The sequence below is a fragment of the Dipodomys merriami genome, unplaced genomic scaffold, assembly GCF_024711535.1.
Source record: "Dipodomys merriami isolate MVZ:Mamm:240054 unplaced genomic scaffold, mDipMer1.0.p SCAF_25, whole genome shotgun sequence".
In the NCBI taxonomy this organism is placed as follows: Eukaryota; Metazoa; Chordata; class Mammalia; order Rodentia; family Heteromyidae; genus Dipodomys; species Dipodomys merriami.
Window position 1 is genome coordinate 18,103,889 of NW_027203937.1, and position 24,409 is coordinate 18,128,297.

At 44.0% G+C, this 24,409-nt stretch overlaps 1 protein-coding gene across 3 annotated transcripts in view; it reads left to right on the forward strand.

The window, feature by feature from the left end:
- Positions 1–24,409, forward strand: part of Clpb (ClpB family mitochondrial disaggregase) — a 130,997-nt gene that overhangs the window by 77,831 nt on the left and 28,757 nt on the right. For all 3 annotated transcript variants that reach the window (XM_070035088.1, XM_070035089.1, XM_070035090.1), the window contains one exon: positions 20,105–20,202. In XM_070035088.1, coding sequence (XP_069891189.1) covers positions 20,105–20,202 — 98 coding nt within the window. The remainder of the gene's footprint in view (positions 1–20,104; positions 20,203–24,409) is intronic.

The following is a 24,409-nucleotide window of genomic DNA, read 5'->3' on the forward strand; positions in this document are numbered from 1 at the left end:
CAGTTAGATAAATGGGTCTAAGGTTCAGAGAGAAAGGATTTTAAGTTGAATATTTGATGGTTTTCAGTATCTTAGGGGGATGACTGAGGTCAACTAAGACTGTGTGTTATCTGTGAAATGTTGTCCAGCTAAAGAGACCCTAGGGCCTGAATGATGCATGCATATGCAGAAGAGCCATGCAAGGGATTCCAGGAAAAACTTAGAGTCAAGAAGCAGAGGGGAGCTGGGCACTGGTGGCTCACACCTGTAATCCTAGCTACTCAGGAGGTTGAGATCTGAGGACCACAGTTCAAAGCCAGCCCGGGCAGGCAAGTCTGTGAAACTCTCCAATAAACCACCAGAAAATCTGAAGTGGCGCTGTAGCTCAAGTGGTAGAGTGCTAGCCTTGAGCTGAAGAGCTGAGGGACAGCGCCCAGGCCCAGAGTTCAAGCCCCACAACCCACCAAAAAAAAAAAAGAAGCAGAAGGGTGTAGGGTTGGATTGCTTAAGGCAATGCTTCTGGCACTGTTCATAAAAGATTGCTCTCTTTATTGTTGGTGGTGGCCATAGTGGTTGAATTTGTAACCACAATAAGAATAAACTAAATATGTGCCGGGCACCTGTGGCTCATACTGTAATCCTAGTTACTCAGGAGGCTGAGATCTGAGGATCATGGTTCAAAGCCAGCCATGGTAGGAAAGTCCATAAGACTCTTCTCTCCAATAAACCACCAGAAAATCTGAAGTGGCGCTGTAGCTCAAGTGGTAGAGTGCTAGCCTTGAGCTGAAGAGCTGAGGGACAGTGCCCCAGGCTCAGAGTTCAAGCCCTATGACCGACAAAAAATAAAATATTAATTATAGCAAAGTAAAATCTCGGGTTGGTAATGTGGCTCAAGTGGCAGATCACTTGGAAGCTTTGTTCTAGTATCACAAAAGAGGAAGGGAGGAAAGTAGGGAGGGAGAGAAAGTGGAATTTTCAAAAAGCATGCTTTCTTCCCTCCTACCCTCCTGGCTGGTACTAGAACATGAACTCAGGGTTGCTTCTGTGGCTTTTTTGCTCAAGGTTAGCATTCTACCACTTGAGCCACACCTCCACTTCCAGCTTTTTGCTTATTAATTTAATTTAAGTGTTTTCATGAGGTTGGCTTCTAAAAGAGAGTCTCAGATCTCAGCCTCTAAGTAACTAGGATTGTAGGCATGAGCCACCACTGTCCCGCCAGGCCTACATTTGTCACTAGAGTCCATAGATAAAAATAATTCGGATAAAAGTTTATGGAAGGCAGGGCACCAGTGGCTCACGCCTGTAATCCTAACTACTCAGGAGGCTGAGTTCTGAGGATCAGGGTTCGAAGTCACCTTGGGAAAGGAAAGACCATGAGACTCTTAATCTCCAATTAACTACCAAAAAACCAGAAGTGGGACTGCGGCTCAAAGTGGTAGAGCATTAGTCTTGAGGTGAAGAGCTGAGGGACAACACCCAGACGCAGAGTTCAAGACCCACAACCGCCAAAAAAAAAGTTTATGGAATCCAGGCACTGGTGGCTTACACCTGTAATCATACCTACTCAGGAGGCTGAGATCAGAGGATTGTGGTCTAAAGCCAGCCCAGACAGGAAACTCTGATAACTCTTCTCCCTAATAAACTACTCAAAAAAGCCAGAAGTAGCATTGTGTCTCATGTGGTAGAACTCTCACCTTGAGCAAAAAGAAGCTCAGAGAGAATACCCAGGCCCGGAGTTCAAGCCCCAAACCAACTTAAAAAAAAAAAATTGCCGGGCACCAGTGGCTCACTCCTATAATCCTAGCTACTAAGGAGGCTAAGATTTGAGGATTGCAGTTCAAAGCCAGCCCAGGGAGGAAAGTCGTTGAAACTCTTATCTTCAATAAACTACCAGAAAACCAGGAGTGGCACTGTAGGTCAAGTGGTATAGCACTAGCCTTGAGCTAAAAAGCTGAGGGACAGCACTCAGGCCCAGAGTTCAAGCCCCACAACTGACCAAAAAAAAAAAAAAAAAAATTATGGAAACCCCCAGTTGCTGTATTTATCTCATCAAGGACAGGTAGGAGAGTTCTGTTCACAGACCCTATGTTAAGCATCACTGCTCTGCTGGTGTTCTGGGTAGAAAGGAGAGACAAATGAGCAGTCCATGGACCTTTGCCCTCAAGTACAGTTGGTAGAGAGTTCGGGGCACGTGTGGTCATATAGCATGGCAGAGAGGTCAGAGGCTGTAGTCTTCAGGGACTCTGATCTGCCCCAGCTTTGTCACCATCTCACCCCATAGCTCATAGCCCTTCTCTTCCTTCACCTTTTCATCTATAAAATGAAGAGATCATGTTGATGATTGGATTTTAAAGGTGTCTTTTTATTGCTTGAACCTACCTAAAAACTTGGTTCTAGCAGTACAGCTGACTGGGGGATGGTTGGGGAGGGAGTTACTTATGGGCACAAAGCTTCTTTGGAAGTGTTTTTTTAACTATAAACATAGTACTAAGTGTGTACTAGAAAAATTGTGTATTCTAAATAGGCAAATGGACATTATCATATATAATTATATCTCAGCAATGCTATTGGAAAAAAGTATTCTCTGTGTCAGTCAAAACCAGCAAATATGGGCGAACCAGAGGGGCCTCACTGGCCCCATAGCTACTGTGGTAGATAAAATGAGTCCCCCTGTTGTATACGTAAGTGTTCTTTTAAAGAAGCTATTAAAAACATACCTATCCGTAAGTTCTCCCTTACCCTTACAGGCCTTTACATTGATTTCCTGTTATTATTTTAAGAAATACTTATTGAATTCCCCATCCTTGCAAAGTTTAAAGTTTAGCAGAGTCACCTAGGCAAATAGTGACTAAATTATTAGCTAATAATATAAATTCATGCCAGGCGCCGGTGGCTCACAACTGTAATCCTAGCTACTCAGGAGGCTGAGATCTGAAGATCACAGTTCAAAGCAAGCCCGGATAGGAAAGTCCGTGAGACACTTATCTCCGATAAACCACTAGAAAACTGGAAGTGGCTCTGTGCCTCAAGTGGTAGAGCACTAGCCTGAGCTGAAGAGCTGAGGGACAGCACCAGGCCCAGAGTTCAAACCCCATGACCGACCCCGATTCATTACAGAAGAGAATAAAGTGCTACAAAATGCGAACATGATGTAGTCTGAAGAGCCTAATAGGCATCTTCATGAGCAAATGACAGTTTTGTTGAAATTCCAATTGTAGATATTAGCCTGTCATTTAGCTTGAGTCCTGTGGAGGGCAGATAGTCAGCCAAAGGGTTCCAGCACTCTAGTGGCTACTTGGGGGAATGAAGGTGTTCTGTAACATTTAATTGCAGTCAATGTGGTTGATCAGCTCTAAAGAGCTCAGAATGAGGAAATATCCTTGCTCACCCCTGGGAAAAGTTTATTTCCTCTGTCCCTGTTTCTGTGGACAGAGGAATCACTACAAGGCTGACCTGGATATGAGTGCCTGGTCACCAGAGCCCATGCTCTCCAGAGCCACCTGCCATCCAGGCACTCCCATTTCATCAAGGCCTTAATAGGCTCCAAGCAGTCCTCAATAAGGACTCATGCCTGGCTGGCATCCGGCATGAGCTCATCACTGCCAACAGTGGCAGCTGGCAGCCAAGGCTCCCCTCGGTGAGGAAGAGGTCAGCATGGGCTAGACCAGGTCTGCGCTGAGTCTCATGTTCTCCTCTACCTGCACAGCACCTGGAAACAGTTGAGTAGGACCCCCACTTCCCAAGACAGGATCAACTGCCCTATGCCAGTTTTCAGGACATGTGCAATTGGGAAGAATAGACAGGAAAGGAGCCACACTGATTGAATTGCTGCAGAATGCCAGCATATGGGCCCATCTAAGCATCAGACTCGGGGAAGAGCCAGCACCAGAGTTCCCTTCCCAAACTGAGTAGCCTGATGGCATCCTGGAAAGACCATAGCAGAATTGTTCTCTATGGGGTTGGACCACAGACTCCTTCCTAAAATACATGTTGGATATAAACTCTTTTAAATAGTATGTAAAGGAAGTAGTTTGCTATTTTAAAAACACTTCAGGGGCTAGGAATGTGGCTTAGTGGTAGAGTGCTTGCCTGACATGCTTGAAGCCCTGGGTTTAATTCTTCAGTACCACATACACAGAAAAAGCCCGAAGTGGCACTATGGCTCAAGTGGTAGATTGCTAACCTAGAGCAAAAGCAGCTCAGTGACAGTGTCTAGGCCCTGAGTTCAAGCCCTAGGACTGGCAAAACAACTCTTCAGGGGGCTGGGAATGTGGTTTAGTGGTAGAGTGCTTGCCTAGCATTCATGCAGCCCTGGGTTCAATTCCTCAGTACCAAATAAACATAAAAAGCCAGAAGTAGCGCTGTGGCTCAAGTGATAGAGTACTAGCCTTGAGCACAGAGAGGCTCAGGGACAGTGCCCAGGCCCTGAGGTCAAGCCCCAGGACTAGCAAAAAAAAAAAAAAAAAAAAAACCACCATAATTGCCCTCTGATTTATCTAACTCAAGTTGAAAAACACATTCTTGTACTATTAATTATTTTTCTGCGACTAAACACTACCTTCCCTATCCTTAAGCCATCCTGGGTAATTCATTTGTCACCCTTACAAAACTTAGTTCTATAGTTCCTTGATTAATGTACTTCTCAGTGATTTCTCAGTTCGTTGTAAAGTGCTTATGCTCCTAGAACCTTGTAGTTTCCTTAGCATATGATATGCTCAGTTAATATTTATTGAATACATGTTAGTTCATAAATGGACATCAGGTAGTATTGAGAATAATAGAAAATGATGCATACAGAAAGCACCCTGAGAACAGCATTGGACTGTAGATAAGAGCCAGAATGAACAGCCAGTATATTGGGTAAAGAGGAGGGGAAGCCAGTGTTGTCCTGTGGATATCTTCATGGAATAGGTAGACATTGTCAGCCTAATTATTGTCTATTATTGGTATCTTGGTTGACCCCATGGTGATTTTTTTTCTTTTTTGTTGGCCATGGTGTTAAACTCTGGCCTTAGACACTGTCCCTCAGCTCTTCAGATCAAGGCGAGTACTCTACCACTTGAGCCACAGTGCCACTTCCGGTTTTCTAGTGGTTTATTGGCAATAAGAGTCTCACGTACTTTCCTGCCCAGGCTGTCTTTGAACCGTGATCCTCAGATCTCGGCCTCCTGTGTAGCTAGGACTACAGGCGTGAGCCACTGGCGCCTGACCATAGTGATTTTTTTAACTTTAAAAAATACACAAGTTTAAATTTTCTAGAAGTGCCAGGGGCTATAGAGAGGAAAAGAAGTCTCCCTTTCTCCATCCCTGTTGCTCCTCAGAAGCAACTTTTCTCATGTGTCCTTTTATTGCTGTGATAACAAGTAACCATTTTGACTTAAAGCAACATGAATTTATGATTGTACAGTTCCAGAAATAAGTTTGAATGGATCTCAGAGTGTTGAGACCAAGGTCCCTTCAGAGCTACCTTCATTTGTGGAGACTAGAGAGAATTGTTCTCTTGCCTTCACCAACTTCTTGATGCTACCCACAGTCCATATCTTGTAGCCAGCCTTTCTCCTGTTTCATCAACTTTTTTTTTTTTTTTTTTTTTTTTTTGTCATGTAGCTTGACCTCTGGGCCTAGGTACTGTCCCTTTGCTCTTCAGTTCAAGACTAACACTTTACCACTTGAGCCACATTGCCACTTCCGGTTTTCTGGTGGTTTTTCTCAAGAGGGTTTTCGCTAATGAGTTCCAAGGGCCTTACCAAACTTGTTGTGGATTTAAGACTGCAGGACAAACCACTTGGATGATAGTACACTGATAGTACACTGTTGAGAATCTCTGATGGCACAATTTCATAGAAGAGGAACTGGCAATAGATTACCAAAGTACACACACACTACCCTCTCATTCAGCAATGCCACCTCTAGAACTTTATTATAGACATACCTCTAATATTACAGAAATATACATGCAAAGAGGTTATATATGGCAGCATTATTTACAATTGTAGTATCCAAAAAGCTGCAGTGTCCAAGTATTGTCCAGGGGCAGCTCTAAACTATGCAACTATAAAAATGAGAAAGCAGATCTCTGTAACCAATACAAAATTATTTCCAGGAAATACTATTAAGTAAGAAAAATAAACAATGAAAGAGCACATATATTATGCTACCTTGTGTAGGAAGAAAGGCAGAATAAGAAAGAAAATTTGCTGGGGCTGGGAAGGTGGCTGAGTGGTAGAGTGCTTGCCTTGCATGCATGAGGCCCTGGGTTTGATTCCTCAGCACCATATAAGCAGAAAGAGCCAGAAGTGGAGCTCTGGCTTAAATGGTAGAACGCTTAGCCTTGAGCTGAAGAGCTGAGGGACAGCGCCCAGGCCCAGAGTTCAGGCCCCAGGACTGACCAAAAAAAAAAAAAAAATCAACAATAACAAAAACCCCACAAAAGCTCTGCGCCTGGGCGCCACTTCCAGTTTTATTGGATTTATTGGAGATGAAAGTCTCACAGACTTTCCTGCCTGGGCTGGCTTTAAACAGTGATCCTCAGATCTCAGGTTCCTGAGTAGCTAGGATTACAGGCATAATCCACCCGCTTTTAGTTTTGGTAATGGTTGCTTGGTGACTGACTGGGCATAAAGGAAGGAACATAAGACTGAACAGTTCTCACTTGGCAGCAGCTGTCCCTAAGCTCTTCAGCTCAAAGTGAGTGTTCTACCACTTGAGCCACAGCACCCTCCCAGTTTTCTATGGTTAATTGGAGAAAAGAGTCTCACAGATTTTCCTTGCCTGGGCTGGCTTTAAGTAGCTAGGATTACAGGCATGAGCCACCAGCACCCAGCAGCAGCTTATTTTTTTGTTTTGTTGTGTGTGCATGCAATTGCTGGTCCTGGGGCTTGAATTCATGAGCATGGATGCTGTAGCTGAGCTTTTGTGTTCAAGGCTAGCGCTCTACACTTCGAGTCACAGCTTCATTTCCGGCATTTTGGTAGTTAATTGGAAATAAGTCGCATGGTATTCTTGACTGGATAGGCTTCAAACTGTGATCCTCAGATCATGAAGCTCTAATATAGCTCCTAAGTAGCTGTAATTAAAGGCATGAACCACCAGCACCTGGCTACCTTTAAAAAAAAAATGTTTATGAGAAGGTGAATAATTCCTTTACCTTAGATGGGAGGCTGAAAGTAGACATCAGCAGATAAATGGTTCCTGTGCCTAGAACCATAACCTATAACATTAGATATTATAGTAAAGATACTCCCTCCACACTCTGATTCTCCTATTACTTAGAAGTGCAGTTAATAAAAATATTGCACTGGGTACTATTTTTGTACATGTTATGCACATGTAAACAAGGCTTCCTTGTCCTCTTGAACTTCCAAATATTCCTCCTACTAGTTCAGACTCACCCACTGCTCTGATACCTCTCCCCAAAACTGGCAGCTGGACTTAGCTCTGGGAATAGACGTGTGAGTAAAAGCATAAACCATCTCTTGATAATCTGACTTCTCCGGTATGGGCATTAGATGGGTTGGTCAGCAGACGCTTAAACATCTGGTGAGCTCAGTCCTTTGGGGTGGTTTGTGTTTTATAGACAACCCATCAAGATTGATTGGCCTCCTAACTGAATTAGCCAGATGTGTGGGCATTGTGTGCCCTGTCCTCCTTGTCCCTCAATGTTGTTAGATGGAAGCAGACATACGATTAGTATGTTTGAAGATGATGTGTTTTTAGTGCATGAACAAAAGCTGCCGCCTTTTGCAGACTGTGCTTCTGTCCCAGACATCAGCAGTATAATTACGACTTCTAAATTCAGCCCAGACCCCAGGCTAGGCTGGCTAGGTCTCAGCTGTCATTTGGGGGAAGTGGGGGAGGGGAAGTTGTAGAAGCCTAGGAACCCAGGATAGTGTAGTCCACTTTGAACTCTGCTTTATCTAGAGCCTCCCCTCTCCACTGCCACTTGTTCCCAGCTGCTTCTGCTCACAGAGCCCTCTAGCACCTTTGGGGTTAGTTTACTCGATTGTTGGAAGGAGGAGGAATGGACATGACCTTCTGCAAACCCACAACTTCCAGGAAATACCTAAGATAAAAATGAGCTAAGGATTCTCTCAGTACTATGTGACAGAGTATTATCCATAAATGAATAGGTTTGTCTTGAGCCAGAGTCCTTAGGGGAGATTTTGCTATTCCTCTCCTTACCTTACTGTTTATGAAGCATATTTGAGCACTCATACCCACACCTTACATACTCTCTCTTCCTTAACCACACTGGCTTACATATTTTCCTTAGAACAAACCAGGCATTTTCATGTATCATTAGATCTTCTGTGACATTTTCATACCCAGCCCTCTTCACACTGTCTTCATACTCATTGTCTGGTGAATGGCACCATCATCTATCATCTATCATCTATCATCTATTAGGCTAATGACATCTCCCTCACTTTCTACCAAGTCCTGTCTGCCTGAGACCTTCCTTTCAATCCTCTCCTCTGTCTCCACTTACCCTAGTTCAGGCTTCATCATTCACTAGGACTACATTAACAGCCTTCTTGTTGGTGGTCTTACCTCCCAGATCTCCTTCAAACCTATCCCACAAAATTATCACTCCCCTGCTTTAAAGCTTTTAGCAACTCCCAGTGCCTTCAGGATAAGATCAGACATCTCCCTCAGTATGCAGTACCTCTGCATGTAGAAAATTGATACTAAAGCCAGCACTGGTGGCTCATACCTGTAATCCTAGCTACTCAGGAGGCTGAGATCTGAGGATCGTGGTTCAAAGCCAGCCCAGGCAAGAAAGTCCATGAGACTCTTATCTCCCGGAAGTTGCACTGTGGCTCAAGTGGTAGAGGGCTCACCTTGAGCTGAAGAGCTCAGAGACAGCACCCAGGCTCCAAAGTTCAAGCCTCACAACCGACCAAAGAAAAAGGGCTACTAAGTTCTTACCCCAGGGAGTTAAGTATTATTGTAAGTTCAGAATTTGTTACAATTTTTCCCTACAATTACTATTATTAAGCATTTCTTCCTGTGGTCAGTGTCACCTGTGTGTCTGTAAAGAGATGGTAGGTGCAGGTAGCCGGGTCCTGCACCTTCTTAGCACACAGAAGACTGGCCAGGTTACCGACTGTGGAGTGGGTAAAGGTGTCTGAAGAAGAGACACGTGTAGAGCTTTAATTGTCATCTTTAAAAATGTAAATCTTTTAGCTTCCTAAAATTACTGAGGGAAAAGAGCATGATATGATTCCCCTCCTATGGGTAAACAAGAGGTTACATAGAATTTACATAAAGGAACTGGATCTTGAAGACAAAGCAGGAGGCTCATAGATGGAGAAGCAGGTAAAGTGTCCCACAGGAGAAAAATAACTAAAGACAGGTTTTAGAGGCAAGAAAGGCTCTCTGCTAGGGAATGAACAGCTCATGACAGACCTCATCTCTCATTCCCACTAGCCATAGGCCTCTTCCTGTGGGCCCATCCAGCTCTGTTCTCAATCCTGAAGCAACCATCATCTTTCTGCCTCTTGTGGAGATAGGGTAGTAGATGACTCATGAGGGACTGCATTGCTGAGGGAGACATCTGCACTTGCCTCATGGACACTAGGAGTAGCTAAGGTTTTAAAGCAGGGGAATGACAGTTTTGGAAGAAAAAGATATGCTTGAAGATCTAGGAAGTAGGGAGACAAACAAGTAGGTTCACATTATGTTGTGTGAGGATGATGAATGAATGAATGAATGAATGAATGAATGTTCTTCCCATTGAACTTATTTTTAGGCTTCAGAAGGACTAGCTGAATATCTGAAGCTTATGCCAAGAAGAATAGATTTTGTCTCATCACCTAATGCCCAGCTGTAGAGACATGTTCTCTCCCACCCAGTAACAAACTGCCTGGAACTCTTTCTTGGCTCATATTTACAAGAGAATGTGATAAATTCCGTATTGATCTCTCCTGTTCCACTGTAAATTTTGCAAAAGATGATTAAATAGAGCAATAGAGTCTGCAGGCATTGTGGCTCAATATGTTGTGGACTGGTGTATCGACCTCCTCTATCCAAAGGCAGCTAGCGCCTATCCCTGCTGCCCCAGACCAGTAATTAAAATCCTGTGAGACTGGGATTTAAAATCCAATCATATCTCTGAATCAAGCCTTCTAGCCTCCCCATGTGACCAGTGCAATAAGGTAACGGCAGGAGCATGTTTATGTCTGTGCTGAAGCAGTCCCCATAGGGTGGGTAAGAAATGGAGAGTTGGGTAGCCCTGCTGGCTAAATCACTTCACCCTGACACCACAGCCACTTGTAAGGCTATCTGTAGGTACATAAACAAGTCCTAGCCAAAGACCAAAACTTGAGCTATAAGAGCAAAATATCATATACAGAAATTCTGTCTCACTTTGCAGTTCAATTCCCATAGCCCATATAATTGGTTAATAAAATGATTTGGCCTTGATTAAGCTATTTGGGGCCTGTGGCAAACAAATATAAGTGTGAATTTGCTCAAGAACTTTTGGCTAGGGCTGGGAAGGTGGCTCAGTGGTAGAGCGCTTGCCTTGCAAGCATGAGGCCCTGGGTTCGATTCCTCAGTACCACATAAGCAAAAAGAAAAAAGCCGGAAGTGGCGCTGTGGCTCAAGTGGTAGAGTGCTAGCCTTGAGCTGAAGAGCTGAGGGACAGCACTCAGGCCCAGAGTTCAGGCCCCACGACCGCACCCAAAAAAAAAAAAAAAAAGAACTTTTGGCTATCCTAGAGCCAGCCTTTCTTGTGCTGAGACCTGTGATCAAAGTACATGATACTGTTGAAATATATGTGTACATCTCCCTCCTACATCATGAGCTCCCCAAGAGCAAATCAGTGTCATACTTCCCTTTATATCCCTAGTGCCCTAGTACCATGACAAACACATAGGAGACTCTCAGCAGGTATCTTTGAATAATAAATAAAAAGCTCTCGCTCTCTCTTTATTTCTCCCCCTCTCCCTCTCCCTCCTCTCTCTCTCTCTTTCTCTCTCTTCCTCCTTCCTTCTCCCTCCCTCCCTCCCTCCCCTTACCCTTTCCCTCTCCCTTTCTCTCCCTCCTCTCTTCCTTCCCTCTCCTTTTTCCTCTCTCTCCCTCTTCCTTTCTCCCTCTCACTCTTTCCCTCCCTTTTTCTTTTCCCTTTCTCTCTCCCTCCCTTCCCTCTTCTCTTTCCTCTCTTGTGTGTCCACTTGTACTGGGGCTTGAACTCACAGCCTAGGCATTGTCCCTTAGCTCTTTCACTCAAAGCTGGTACCATCTCTTGAACTACAGCTTCACTTCCAGGTTTTTGATAGTTAATTGGAGGCAAACATCTGTGAGAAAGTCTCACAGGCTGTGGCTTCAAACTGTAATCCTCAGATCTCAGCTTCTTGAGTAGCTAGGATTACAGGTATCAACCACTGGTGCCCAGAGAAACAGTGACTCTTGACAAAAAAAATTGTGTGTGTGTGTGTGTGTGTGTATATATATATATATATATATATATGTAAAGAATATGTCCATAGGGCTGGGAAGGTGGCTCAGTGGTAGAGCGCTTGCCTTGCATGCCTGAGGCCCTGGGTTCGATTCCTCAGCACCACATAAGAGAAAAGCCGGAAGTGGCGCTGTGACTCAAGTGGTAGAGCACTAGCCTTGAGCTGAAGAGCTGAGGGACAGCACCCAGGCCCAGAATTCAGGCCCCACGACCAGACCCAAAAAAAAAAAAAAAAAAGAATATGTCCATAAGCTGAGCACATGGCTCACGCCTGTAATCCTAGGTACTCAGAAGGCTGAGATCTGAGGATCTGGGTTCAAAGCCAGCCTGGGCAGGAAAGCTGTAAGACTCTTATCTATAATAAACCATTCAGAAAACCGGAAGTGGCCTGGTGGCTAAAGTGGTAGAGTGCTAGCCTTCAGCTGAAGAGCTGAGGGACAGTGCCCAGGCCCAGAGTTCAAGCCCCATGACCAATCAAAAAAAAAAAAAAAAAAAGGAATGTGTTCATAGTAAACCTACCAATTAGCCATCCTAGCTGTCCTTTCAGAGTTTTAGCACTTCCAAGGCTAGGAAATTCAGCTGTTCCCAGGCTCAGAAAGTCAGCCACCATCTACTTCCATAGTCTTTACTAATAAAACATTGGTTGATGTAGAATAGCTCTTCAAGCCTGAAAAATGGCCAGTATGTTCACCTGCGTTAATTTTTCTCCAACCTAAATGAACAGCTTATTTCTCAGCTTCTTTCTCTACTAAATCCTTTCCTATTCCAATTACATTTCCCAGAACAATCTTTTTCTCTCTTCCAAAACCTATGACTCCCCCCTTTATCTCCCATTTGTTTCCATCTAATGAATTTTAGCTCTTAGTGTCAATCTTCCATCAGGTGTATTTGGTACTCTTCCTACCCTAATTACATCTATAGATTTGATGTGTAGGATCTTCCTGTGATAATCATGTCAAAACATCCTGAATATGAGCAAGCCTGTTTACTGCCACCAGAAACTTTCAGCATACCTCTGATCCATCAGTGATTCCACCTCTTTGCATTTGGTTGGTCTGACAGTCACTTAACACTTGACATTCCATAAGCTATTGGCATCCAGCCCACATGTCTTCATCGTGACCCCAGAATTGTGCTGAGACATCCCATCTTCTTTTGCCCTAACTGAACCTGATTATCAAACAAGTAATCTTGATAAAGGAAGTTGTCATTACCAGTACTCTTTCTAAGCATTTAGAAAGCATCCTTTCCTAATGTCTGATTCTAAAGAATCTGAAAAGTTTGTGATTAGATGAGTGCAGTAGGGCTTCAAAAGAGGAAGTGACCCATAGACCAGAGTAGTATGGGAAAGTTCCAGGGCAGGGAAAGTGTATTTGGCTTCATAAAACTTAGGGGTCTCAATGGTAGAGAGAGGCTTAGTACCACTGAAGAGGACCATGGTAGCCCATGTAGTCTATTACCCCTTCCTAGTCAGTGTCAGGAAATGAAAGCCCTGAGTAAAATCACCACAGTCAGTAGAAAGATTTCTATTCTAACTATAATCCTGGGTTCCAGCTCTTTCCTACTCTCACTCCCAGACTCTGCCAGATTTTCCTTCCCCAGGCCTCTCCACTTATCAGGTCTTTTTTTTTTTCAATTGATTGATCAGTTCATTCATTCATTCATTTTTGTAGTCCTGGGAATAGAACTCAGGGTTAATGCTAAATCAACACTGTATCACTGAGCCACATCCCTGTCTTTTTTTTTTTTTTTTAATGTTTACTTACATCTTAGCCAATGCTATGGTTTTCTGGTCCCCAGCAACCTCATGTGGAGGTGAGGTCATCACACCCATCTCCTTGCCCCTTGGCACTTAAAACATGATATTGTCATTGTTTCTATCCCATCTGTCTCCTGCCAGTTGGGGTCCCAGAGAGCAAGGCCAAGTTGCTTCTATGTGTGCTCAGTCTCCCGGCCTATAGGCAGTGTGATATGGGTTTTAATGGAATGGCTAAGTGCAACTATGAGTTTCTCTGTTCCCTGAAGGGAATGAACCCATCTGGGACTTCTGAAAGCCCTTCCAAAAGATCAGTTACCTGCTTACTAAATAGCAGGTGAGGTGATACCTAATTTGGGCCCTTTCTACAAAGCTATCAGTTTTTGAGAAACTTCCCTGCCTTAGCCTTGGAGCATCTAAGCAAACTGAGAGGGAAAAGCTTATTTTTCTCATTTTTATAGTTATCAGGCCTTTGGTAGTACTATATGTTGAGGAAAGCAGTCTAGGCTTCTTTTCAAAAAAAAAATTCAAAACATATATGAAAGAGAGAATGGTATAATAAAATCCCAGCTTTACTGTTCATCTTCTATATGACTATGGGCAAATTATTTCAGCTCTCTGAGCCTCTATTTTCTTTTTATATGGTGAATAATTCAGATACTGTATATAAAAACCTTACACTCAATAAATATTAGCTTGTCTCCATAGTCTTAATTCTTTTGCCAGACTCAGGTCATCTGTAAAATGGAAAATCCAATGTTTCTCCTGCTTTTCTTCACCAAATTGGTAAAGATAAAATCATGGGTATGGTCAGTAGAAAATACAATGTATAATAAAGTGCCTAGTAAATATTGGTTACAAGGGTGCATTTCTCTAAGTGCACTTGTCTGTATGTGTACTTATGTTGAACATGTCAGTAACATGTTTGACAAAAGCTAAGGTTAACAAATCAGGAGACCAGGGCTCTATTCCTACTTCCACCATTTTTCCTGCCATGCTATGAGTAGATCTCTTCTCTCTCTTAGCATCTGTGAATACATAGGAGAGTCTGACCTGCAAATCTATGTAGACTCACTTCAAGGACTAACCTGAGACATGTAGACCAGAACCTGAGCCTGAAGGCCAAAAGGGAATGTGTGGGAGACAAGCAGGAACCCAGAAAGGGGGAGTACTGGTCACTGGGCCTTGAAAGGATCAGATCACACAACAATATGGAGAGTGATTGGGGCAGGAAGGTGCACAGCTTCTCTGCTATGGTTGTCTTCTCTCTCAGTGTTTCCTTGGTGAGGAGCTCACCACCAGAAAGAATATATCAATTCACATTGAGGTCTCTGATCATAGAAAAGATTTCTCTGGTATTAAGCAAAACCTTCTAGTTGGAGGTATTAAACAGGCTGTCAAAATAACAAAAACTCAGGTAAAGATAACAGGAGCTAGCAGTAAAAGCAGAAAAGTGATTGTGAACGCTCTTTAAAAACTCATTGTATACCTGTACAATTTTTGTAATTTTTTATTTTATTATTAAGTAGTTGTGCAAAGGGGTTTCAATTCCAGAAGTCAGGTTATGAGTGTAGAGCATCTTAGTCAATGGTCACTCCTTCCATCATTCTCCCCATCTTTTCCCTCAAGTTACATAGTTTCATTTTTACACAGTATACATTGAAGAGCTCACCTTTAAGGACTTTTCCATTTGGAGCACAAACAATTGTCTCAAATCAAAGGCAAGTACTGTACCAGAGAAGAACAGTGGGCTCCCCAGGCTCCAGTGGGCCAGGCCTTGTCACCAGCACCCTTCCCACTATGAGTGAGATTCCAGCCAGCCACAGTGGCACCAACCAGCCTTAGCCTCATGACCACCCAACCCTGTCCTACTTTTCTGGCCGATCCCTATTGACAGATCCCCCAGAATCTGAAGGAATTCAAGACAAATGGTTAAGAGGATGGAGTTAATAAAATTTGAAAAATTGAGGCCTGTCACTCCACTAAACTTTTTTCAATACCACTGACAGAAACATATTTCCCCAATGAGTGACCTTCCACAGCTGTAGCAGGCAGGCGCAGCCGCAGCAGTGCTGCCAGGAAGCCAGGCTGCTATTTATCAAATATTATAAGCTGGGACAACTAATCTGAAGCAGGAGAGGAGGGAGGGGTCCTGTACCACACTGCCTGGGGTGCTCCAGGTGTTTGCCCTGGCCCCAGACAGCCAGTGGGAGGTGACGGATGGCCTGCGATTAGCTCTCGCCACCTCCGTCCAGCCCTCTCACTTGTCCCAGAGGCCTGGCCCTCTCGACCAGCTGCTTGGCCCGAAGAGGCCCTGGGTGGGAGGCAAAGGGAGGTCAGTCTAGGGCATGGGCCATCCTGATGCCCCTGGAGAGGGCAGCCGGGTGAGGCCCAACGTGGTTATTTATTGGAGTGTAATGGTTTGTGGCCGTTGGTCCTGGAGGTGAAATCGATCAGTGGTAGAAGTCAGGTTCTATCAATTATTACAGCAATTAGTCAAGTCACAGTAAGGGTGTTGGGGTGGGGGAGTAATATTGGATGGACATTATCCATGGTTCCCCTGCCTCAGCCATCCTTAAGTGGGGGCAGACTGCTGCCCTGGGGCTACAGAACCTTGGAGACCCCCAGCCAACTTCACCCTGTGAGCACCTGACCTGAGAGCCTCTTGGGCTGGACCCAGGCCCAGCACTGCTATAAAAGGAAGCCCCTACTCCGGCTGGCCCAGGTGCAGAGATGTCCTACCTGTCCCCATCCCATCCTTTATGAGAAGTGACATGACTCCTGCTAGAAATTACTCAGTGGCCAATGTTTATAGCACACATTTTTCATTCTGTAAGCAAATATAGATCACTGACAGCACTTGTTTGCAGCAGCTAATCTCACCCTCCGTTCCTTCTTCCCCCGTCAACTTCTCTCACCTTCTTCCCCCGCACCCCCCATTTTTCTCTCCTCTTGTGTATTTCTCCTCCCTTCTTTCTGGTGTTTTATTTCCCTTCTAGAAATCTCTCCCTAATCTCACTTTTCACATAGCACCTATCTACTAGCAAGGCTCTTCTTGAAGCTACCTGAGAAAGGAGAAGTCTTTTCACTACTTTATGGCTTCCTCTGCACCAGTTGTGCTGAGGAGCTTTGTGAGGAGGCAGTGTGCTCTTTGGCACTGGCCTCTTTGCTCTTACACACCAACCACAGTGCTAACACCCAAAGTAGGTTTGGACTATCAAGGGCCATACCAGATGAATAAGCCCCTGAGTGTTGTATTCTTTCTCACCCCTCTCCCCAAACACAAAGCTGTCTGTCCCTCCTTCAGCACACTCATCATCCTTGGCCTGTGTCATGGTTGTGTCCTCATTAGCTCCTGAAGAACTGGCATTGTGCTCTGCTCGAGCTCTAGGGAGACTTTAACCCTAAAGAAAGAAAGAGCCTGCAAAAGAGACTAAAGCAGTGGTAACAGAAGGCTAGAGGAGACCCCCCCCCCCCAAAAAAAAAATGGTTTTACAGAACTCTAAGGAGAGAGTAGCCACAGTATCATTTGTCACAGAGTAGTCAGTACGTATAAAAATGAAAACTTCATTGCCCTTGCTGGTCCCCATCCACATACAGAGAGCCCTGTGATATTAACTGTCCAGTAAGCCAGTAAGATTTGAAGGAATGAGTCTCCAACTGGGCCTCTGAATTTGTGTGTGCGCACTTACACAGCATGCATATGTGTATGCCAACCCTGGGGCTTGAATTCAAGGCCTGGGAACTGTTCCTGCACTTTACCACTTGAGCCACAGCTCCACTTCTGGTTCTTTTGGTGGTTAACTGGAGATAAGAATCTCATGTACTGGGGGGGGGGTGGGAGGTGGGGAGGATTGGGGGGGCAGGGGGGAGGATGGGAAGGGGAAACAAAGGAGGAGGCTACAATGCTTGATAAGAAATGTACTCATTATCTTGCCCATGTAATTGTAACCCCTCTGTACAGTATTTTCACAATAAAAAAATATATATATAGTCAAAAAAAAAAAAAAAAGAATCTCATGTACTTTCCTGACCAGGCTGGCTTCAAACTGTTATCCTCAGATCTCAGCCTCAGTAGCTCAGATTACACCAGCACCCATCCATTGAGCTTCTGAATTCTTTTTTTTTTATTTTTTTTTTATTTTTTATTGTAAAGATACTATACAGAGGGTTACAGTTACATGAGTAAGGTAATGAGTACACTTCTTATTGAGCATTGTTACCCCCTGCTTCTGAATTCTTAAAAGACTCTATAACTTGTCAGCAGTTTAAAAATTTATATTTATATGTGCTCTGTCTGTCTATATATGCTGGATTCCTAGCATAAACTTCAAGAATAAAAATAACTTTTTGCTGGGCACTGGTGGCTCATGCCTGTAATCCTAGCTACTCAGGAAGCTGAGATCTGAGGATTGCGATTCACAGCCAACCTGGACAGGAAAGTCCATGAGACTTTTATCTCCAGTTAACCACCAGAATACCAGAAGTGCTGTGGCTCAAGTGGTAGAGTGCTTGCCTGGAGCTGAAGAGCTGAGGGACATCTCCCAGCCATGAATATCTTCATAGTGATAATTTTTGTATGTAATATTTTAGTATTTTATACTAATTCCTGATAGAAAATAGGATCATAGCTTGTTAGAGGTAGCTCATGCTCATAATCTTAGCCTCTCACAAGGCTAAGATCTGGGGATACAGGTTCAAAGTCAGCTTGGATAAACAGCAAAAAGGCAGAACTAGAGGCATGGTTCAAGAACCCACTTGTCTTGGAAGACAACTAGAGCAAGAGCTGAGTTCAAGCACCAGTGGTACACACAGGATAGGAGGTGGGGAAGGGAAGGAAGAAGAGAGAGAAAATAAAATAGGATCATAGGGGGCTGGGAAGCTGGCTCAGTGGTAGAGCACTTGCCTTGCATGCTCGAGGCCCTGGGTTCGATTCCTCAGCACCACATAAGCAAAAAGAAAAAAGCTGGAAGTGGCGCTGTGGCTCAAGTGGTAGAGCGTTAGCCTTGAGCTGAAGAGCTGAGGGACAGCACTCAGGCCCAGAGTTCAGGCCCCACGACCGGGCCCAAAAAATAAAAATAAAAATAAATAAAAAAATAAAATAGGATCATATATGAAAACCTTTTGAATTATACTTCCTACTCTGTACCTCTTTCCCCTCCTCTCATACCATAGGAGTTTATTAAGTTCACAGGGTTTTGTTTTGTTTTATTTTTTAAAAAGAGAGGCTTTTAGTAAGAAGATTTTTTTGGGCGCGCACGTGTGTGTGTGTGTGTGTGTGTGTGTGTGCGTGTGTGCGTGTGTGTGTGTGCGCGTGTGCGCGTGCGCGCGGTGTGTGTGTGTGCTACTACCATAATGTTTTTGCTACTGTGACTCTGTTGTATAATTTGAAGTCTAGTTCTGTGATTCCTCCAGCATTGCTCATTTTTCCTCAGGATGGCTTTTGCTGTCTCAAGTCTTCTGTGTGAATTTTAGGATTGATTTTTCTGTTTTTGCAAAGAATTGGAATTTGGTGGGGATTGCTTTAAATCTGTAGGTAGCTTTCTGTAATACTGCCATTTTCATAATACTGTTTCTGTGTGAACATGGGAAATCTTTCCATCTTCTGGAACCATCTTCAGTTTCTTTTTCCAGTATTTTATAGTTTTTATTGTAGACATTTTTTACCTCCTAAGTTTATTCCTGGGGTATTTGTTTTTTGTTTTTGATTCTTTTGTGACTGGATTGCATTCTTGATTTCTCAGCCTGCTTACTTTTGGTACATAGAAAAACTGCTGTTAGTTTTTTTTTTTTTTCGGTCCGGTCATGGGGCTGAACTCTGGGCCTGGGTTCTGTCCCTCAGCTCTTCAGCTCAAGGCTAGCGCTCTACCACTTGAGCCACAGCGCCACTTCCGGCTTTTTTCTTTTTGCTTATGTGGTGCTGAGGAATCAAACCCAGGGCCTCAGGCATGCAAGGCAAGCGCTCTACCACTGAGCCATCTTCCCAGCCCACTGCTGTTAGTTTTATCTGGCCCTAGGGCTTGAGCTCAGGGCCTGGGCAAAGTTCTGAGCTTTTTTTCTCAAGGTTAGGGTTCTTCTACTTGAGCTATAGTTCTACTTCCAGTTCCACTTTCGTGATTAATTACAGATAGAGTCTCAGGGACTTTATTGCCTGGGCTGTCTTGGGATCATGATCCTCAGATCCTCCTGAGTAGCAGGGATTACAGGCATGAGCCACTGGTACTCTACAAAACAACTGATTTTTGTATGTTAATTTTGTATTCTGCTACTTTGCCAAAAGAATTGTTTTAACCTCTTCTTTTCCTTATACTCAAAGTTCTCTGTGCTGTAGTCATAGGAACTAAAGGTTAGAGCATGTTTCTGCTCACATAAGCACACCAGTAGAGCCAGATTGTTATGATTCACACCCCCTTCTCAAGGGCTCATCTGACCTCCAATAGCAAGAAATACTCCTAGACAGAAAACATGAAAGGAAAGACAGCACCAAAGGGCAGAAAAGCAAAGGCCTTTTCCCTGCAATTTGGGATAATCTTTGGTATCTATAAAGGAACCCTTGTATATGGCTTAATCAATGAGTAATCATCTGTATGCAGATGTGTTGGATATACACATGAATTTGTGTTTGATATATGTTTGGCTTTCTTGTTGGCATGTTCAGTTGTGAACATTTGAGTATTGCAACATGTCTGTCTATATGTGTGTAACATGTCTCTGCATGAGAAGTATGTGTGCACGTGTAGAAGTCCCCATTATCCTGTCCTCTGTCACAGAGGGCTGAGAATCCTCCTTTGAGAGTAGTTTAACACATTTTTCCTGCCATTCTGCCATATCCTAAGTTTATATGGCTACTCCTCAAGCTAAAATCCTTCATAGAACCACTTGAGCATTTGCCTTTCTTCTCCTGCCAGGAGCTAACCCAGTGCAGAGGAATGAAATGGGACATACTCCTATGGATTATGCCCGAGAAGGGGAGGTGATGAAGCTTCTGAAGACTTCTGAGTCCAAGGTAAGTCTTAGAGAAAGGTGGAAAGAATCAGTCATTTTACTTTAAAAAAAAATTTTTTTCTGGTACCAGGGTTTGAACTCAAAGCCTAGTGCTTGCTCAGCTTGCACTTACTGCTTCCAAGAATTAACCTCAGGGCTGGCACGTAGCTCAGTGGCAAAGCACTTACCTAGCAAGTGCAACGTCCTGGGTTCGATTCCCCAGTACCAAAAACGAAAAGTCAAAAAATGCAGTTAAAAAAGAAAGTTTATTTTGGGCTGGGAAGGTGGCTCACTGATAGAGCGCTTGCCTTGCATGCTCGAGGCCCTGGGTTCGATTCCTCAGCACCACATAAGCAAAAAGAAGAAAACTAGAAGTGGCACTGTGGCTCAAGTGGTAGAGTGCTAGCTTTGAGCTGAAGAGCTGAGGGACAGTGCCCAGGCCCAGAGTTCAGGCCCCACGACCGGACCCAAAAAAAAAAAAGAATTAACCTCAAATTCAGTTTTGAGGTTATGACCTCCAAGTTCTTTTCAGAGAAGGGAAATTAGCCACATGAAATCTTGAGTACAGGTATTCCCCAAGCCTCATGTACCTGCAGCTTCATCAAGCACCCTTTCCCATCATCAGTCTTTCAGAACCAGTCCTTTACCTTCCCCTCCACACATACTCTAGAGCCTGGTATAGCATCTGAGCCAAAAATATATCCATCTTAATTTGATCTTTGCTACTAGACTTCTGAATTTCCTGAAAGCAATTCTACTTCTCCCCAACACAGAGCTGTTACTCAGAACTAATGAGCATAATTCAAGAACTAGAATCACAAATCATAGACCTGGCAGGCACCTGAGAAGTCATCAGGTCTAGTGATGCGAAGTCTTAGGAAAAGCACAAACAAATAATCAGAAGGAAAATGAGCTGTCTAGACAGGACCCTTTTCTTCTAAGAGGACCCCCCATAGTGGGCATGAGTTTTAAGTCTTTGAAATCCAAATAAACTGACTTGTTTTAATGCTGAGAAAGCTGGAATTTGGGGTATGATATGGCTTATACTTCGGCCCCAGACTGAGTTAACATTAAAACTATGGCTTGACCACAAGGTCATGAAGTAGGTTTGATAGCAGAACTGGGCCTGGCTTCTGACCCTCAGTCTTACTCCCCTGGAGTCTCTTGTTCACAAATTGGCTGATGTACCTTGAGAGGATTCAGCATGGCAGATCCCACCTAGTGGCAAATATTTTCTCTAACTTGAACTAGAATACTTGGCTCACTGGACTAAGACAGATGCAGGTAGAGTTCTGATCTCAGCTTTTATGAACTTATGAACCATTGTCCTCATTGAAACTCTGTAAAGTAACATTGAACTAAATGGTTCAGTTCAGTATGTGATTGCTGTTAGGGTCAAAGGGTTGGCTCCGCGGCTCCGCTCGTAAGCACTTAGGATCTTAACTGGCAGTGCCAACTTCATCCCTAGAATGTTGCTGGTGTTTGCCAGAGGGAAAGGAATGTTCCAAAGGGCTTTAAATCTACAGTCAAACACTCAGTCTCGAAGCTGACTTTTTTTTTTTTTTTTTTTTTTTTTTTTTGGTGTTGGGGCTTATTTCTCACTCAACATCTTCACTCACAGCAGATGCTCTACCACTTGAGCCACACCTCCACTTCCAGCATTGTGCTGGTTTAATTGGAGATATGTCACTTGGATTTGTTTGCTGGGGTTGGATTTTGAACCTTGACCCTCATATCTCAGCCTCCTGAGTAACTAGGCTTGTAACCATGAGCAACCTGGGCACAGCTCAGTGGCTAGAACCAATCCCATGATCCCCTCAACCACAAGGGCCATGACCACGTAATTTGCTGCCATTATTTGTTGCAATAAATGGAGTTAGAAAGGTTCACTAGTTTTTCACAGCCTTTCTACAAGGGAGTAGGGGGAGGTGCCAGAAGGAGCTACTAAGTTCCAAGAGTCAAGTGCTTCCTTCCCTTTGTTCAGACTGTCTTCCGAAGAGCAGCCCTAAATGTTGCCCAGGGTCTGGTGTACCAGGAAGAAATCCCTAGAAGTTTCAAACTGCCTCAGGGACTGCTACTGACTCATGCTGGACTTAGTTCAGAATTCCCATAGTTTGTCAGATGGTGCAACATAGGGCCAGTGCAGGTGAAGGGGTTACTAAGGCTTATGTAAAGAGTGAACAAGGTTCTCTCCTGTATAGCCTGACCCTTCTGGAGCACTGAGAGCAACAGCCTGCTCTAGGTAGACTAGACCTCTTAGAATCTGAGGAGGGCAGTAGGGAAGCAAAAGGAACTGTGCCATGAGAAAAAGCTGAAGGCAACAAGGCATCTGACAAAGAGAGGAGAGTCTCACGTAGGTTCAGTAATGGCTCTGGGTAAGGGGACAGGTACATCCACCTGCAAAGCTGGAACAAGGTCAGGCTTATTCTTGTAGGGCAACTGCAGGGAGGGGCTCTCTATCAAATTAATATTCCACCCAGTGTCCCCTGAGCATCTTATCTCCACTTCATTGCTCTGCCCCCATTTACCACCCTCAGCTCTCCCTGGGTCTTTCTAGCATCCGATAGCATCCACTTCTCCCATACTTTCTGTCTGTATTGTTGATGGTGGTGGTTCCCCACCAAGCTGCACAAACGTCTTGGAGGCTGATTCTTGTAGGGAGAACATTGTTTTACATCTGGATTCTCTCTCCTTCTGCCACTTACTACAAAGCAGCTGCCCCTCTTGAAGGTTAGTTCATGCGTCTGTAACCATGACTCAGGCTTGGAGGGCCCTAAGGCTCCAGCCTCAGGCCTTCCTCTCTTGACTGTGTCTACGCATTAGTTCCTTCTGCTCTGATCTGGCTTGCCTTACAACCCTGTGCTCCCCTTACTACCCTGCTCAGCCCCTCCTCCACCCTGACTTTCAATTAATTCTCTAGTCAAATTCTGTTCGTAGTAGAAAGTTTGAATATTAGCATCATATGTAATCCATCAAGATTTAGAAATAGAGAAAAGTAAGATGTAGAAAATTAAATAATACAGTTTAAACACAGAATTAAATAATGAGGTCTGTGTGCCAGGTGGAAAGAAAACAGATGAGTAAAATATTCCAGGAGCTCACAATCTGATGGCAAGATGGGCACGTTTATTAGGATGCCACTTGTGATCAGGGGTATAACTTAGCAAGGAAGGCTTCCTGGAAGAGATGTCAACTTAACCCACTCTCAAGTAAAAGCACTATTTAACCCACTCAATTAAAAAAATTCTAGTCCTAAGTACCTAGACATACGACTATTAATGTTTTTATTTATAATACTAAGTACTACTAATTTTGTACCACTAGGTACTGTGCCATGTGCTCTAAGACATTTTTCAGTCCATGAAGTACCTCTTAATACTTGTCTTACAGATAGGAATATTGAAGCAGCAAGAAAGCAGGTGACTCATAATAAATCAATTGTTATGCGTGTGTCTAATAGATGTCCATATCCACCTATCCTCAAGACATTGACAGGGCTTGGGAGTATATAGACTCTCCAGCCACATTCCATGCAATGTTATATCCTTGCTTGTCAAGCAGTCTACGAAAGTCATCCTTCACTGTAGGTTCATGGGTGCTCTCAGTATTCCCTGAGCCTAACACCCCTTAGCCTCTCTGAAAAGATCCAGATAGGAAAGAGGCCTAGCTACTGCCCCAAGCTTGCTATCAACTAGGGGTGGGATGGGCTTTCTGAGCTCTGATACCTGCGGACTGGCTGGTGCCTTAGGAGGGCTCCATTCAAAGCTGATGGGCCGGGGCTGGGAAGGTGGCTCAGTGGTAGAGCGCTTGCCTTGCATGCATGAGGCCCTGGGTTTGATTCCTCAGCACCACATAAGCAAAAAGAAAAAAGCCGGAAGTGGCGCTGTGGCTCAAGTGGTAGAGCGCTAGCCTTGAGCTGAAGAGCTGAGGGACAGTGCCCAGGCCCAGAGTTCAGGCCCCACGACCGGATCCAAAAAAAAAGCTGATGGGCCTTCAAGGTTGCAGGATTCACCCGCCTTCTGGAAGAATCAGCAGAACCAGCTTTGTAGAGGAGTTGCCTGGGTCTCACTTTGAATGATTTCAATGCGTGAAGAGTTTAATTCTTAATGCCTAGTCCATTTTTGTGCCCTAACTAAGAGACGAAAGAGAGGTAGAAATATATTTCTGAGCACATGATAGCAGATAAAACAAAAATATGGGGAGCTATCCCATGATGAATATTCAGCTGA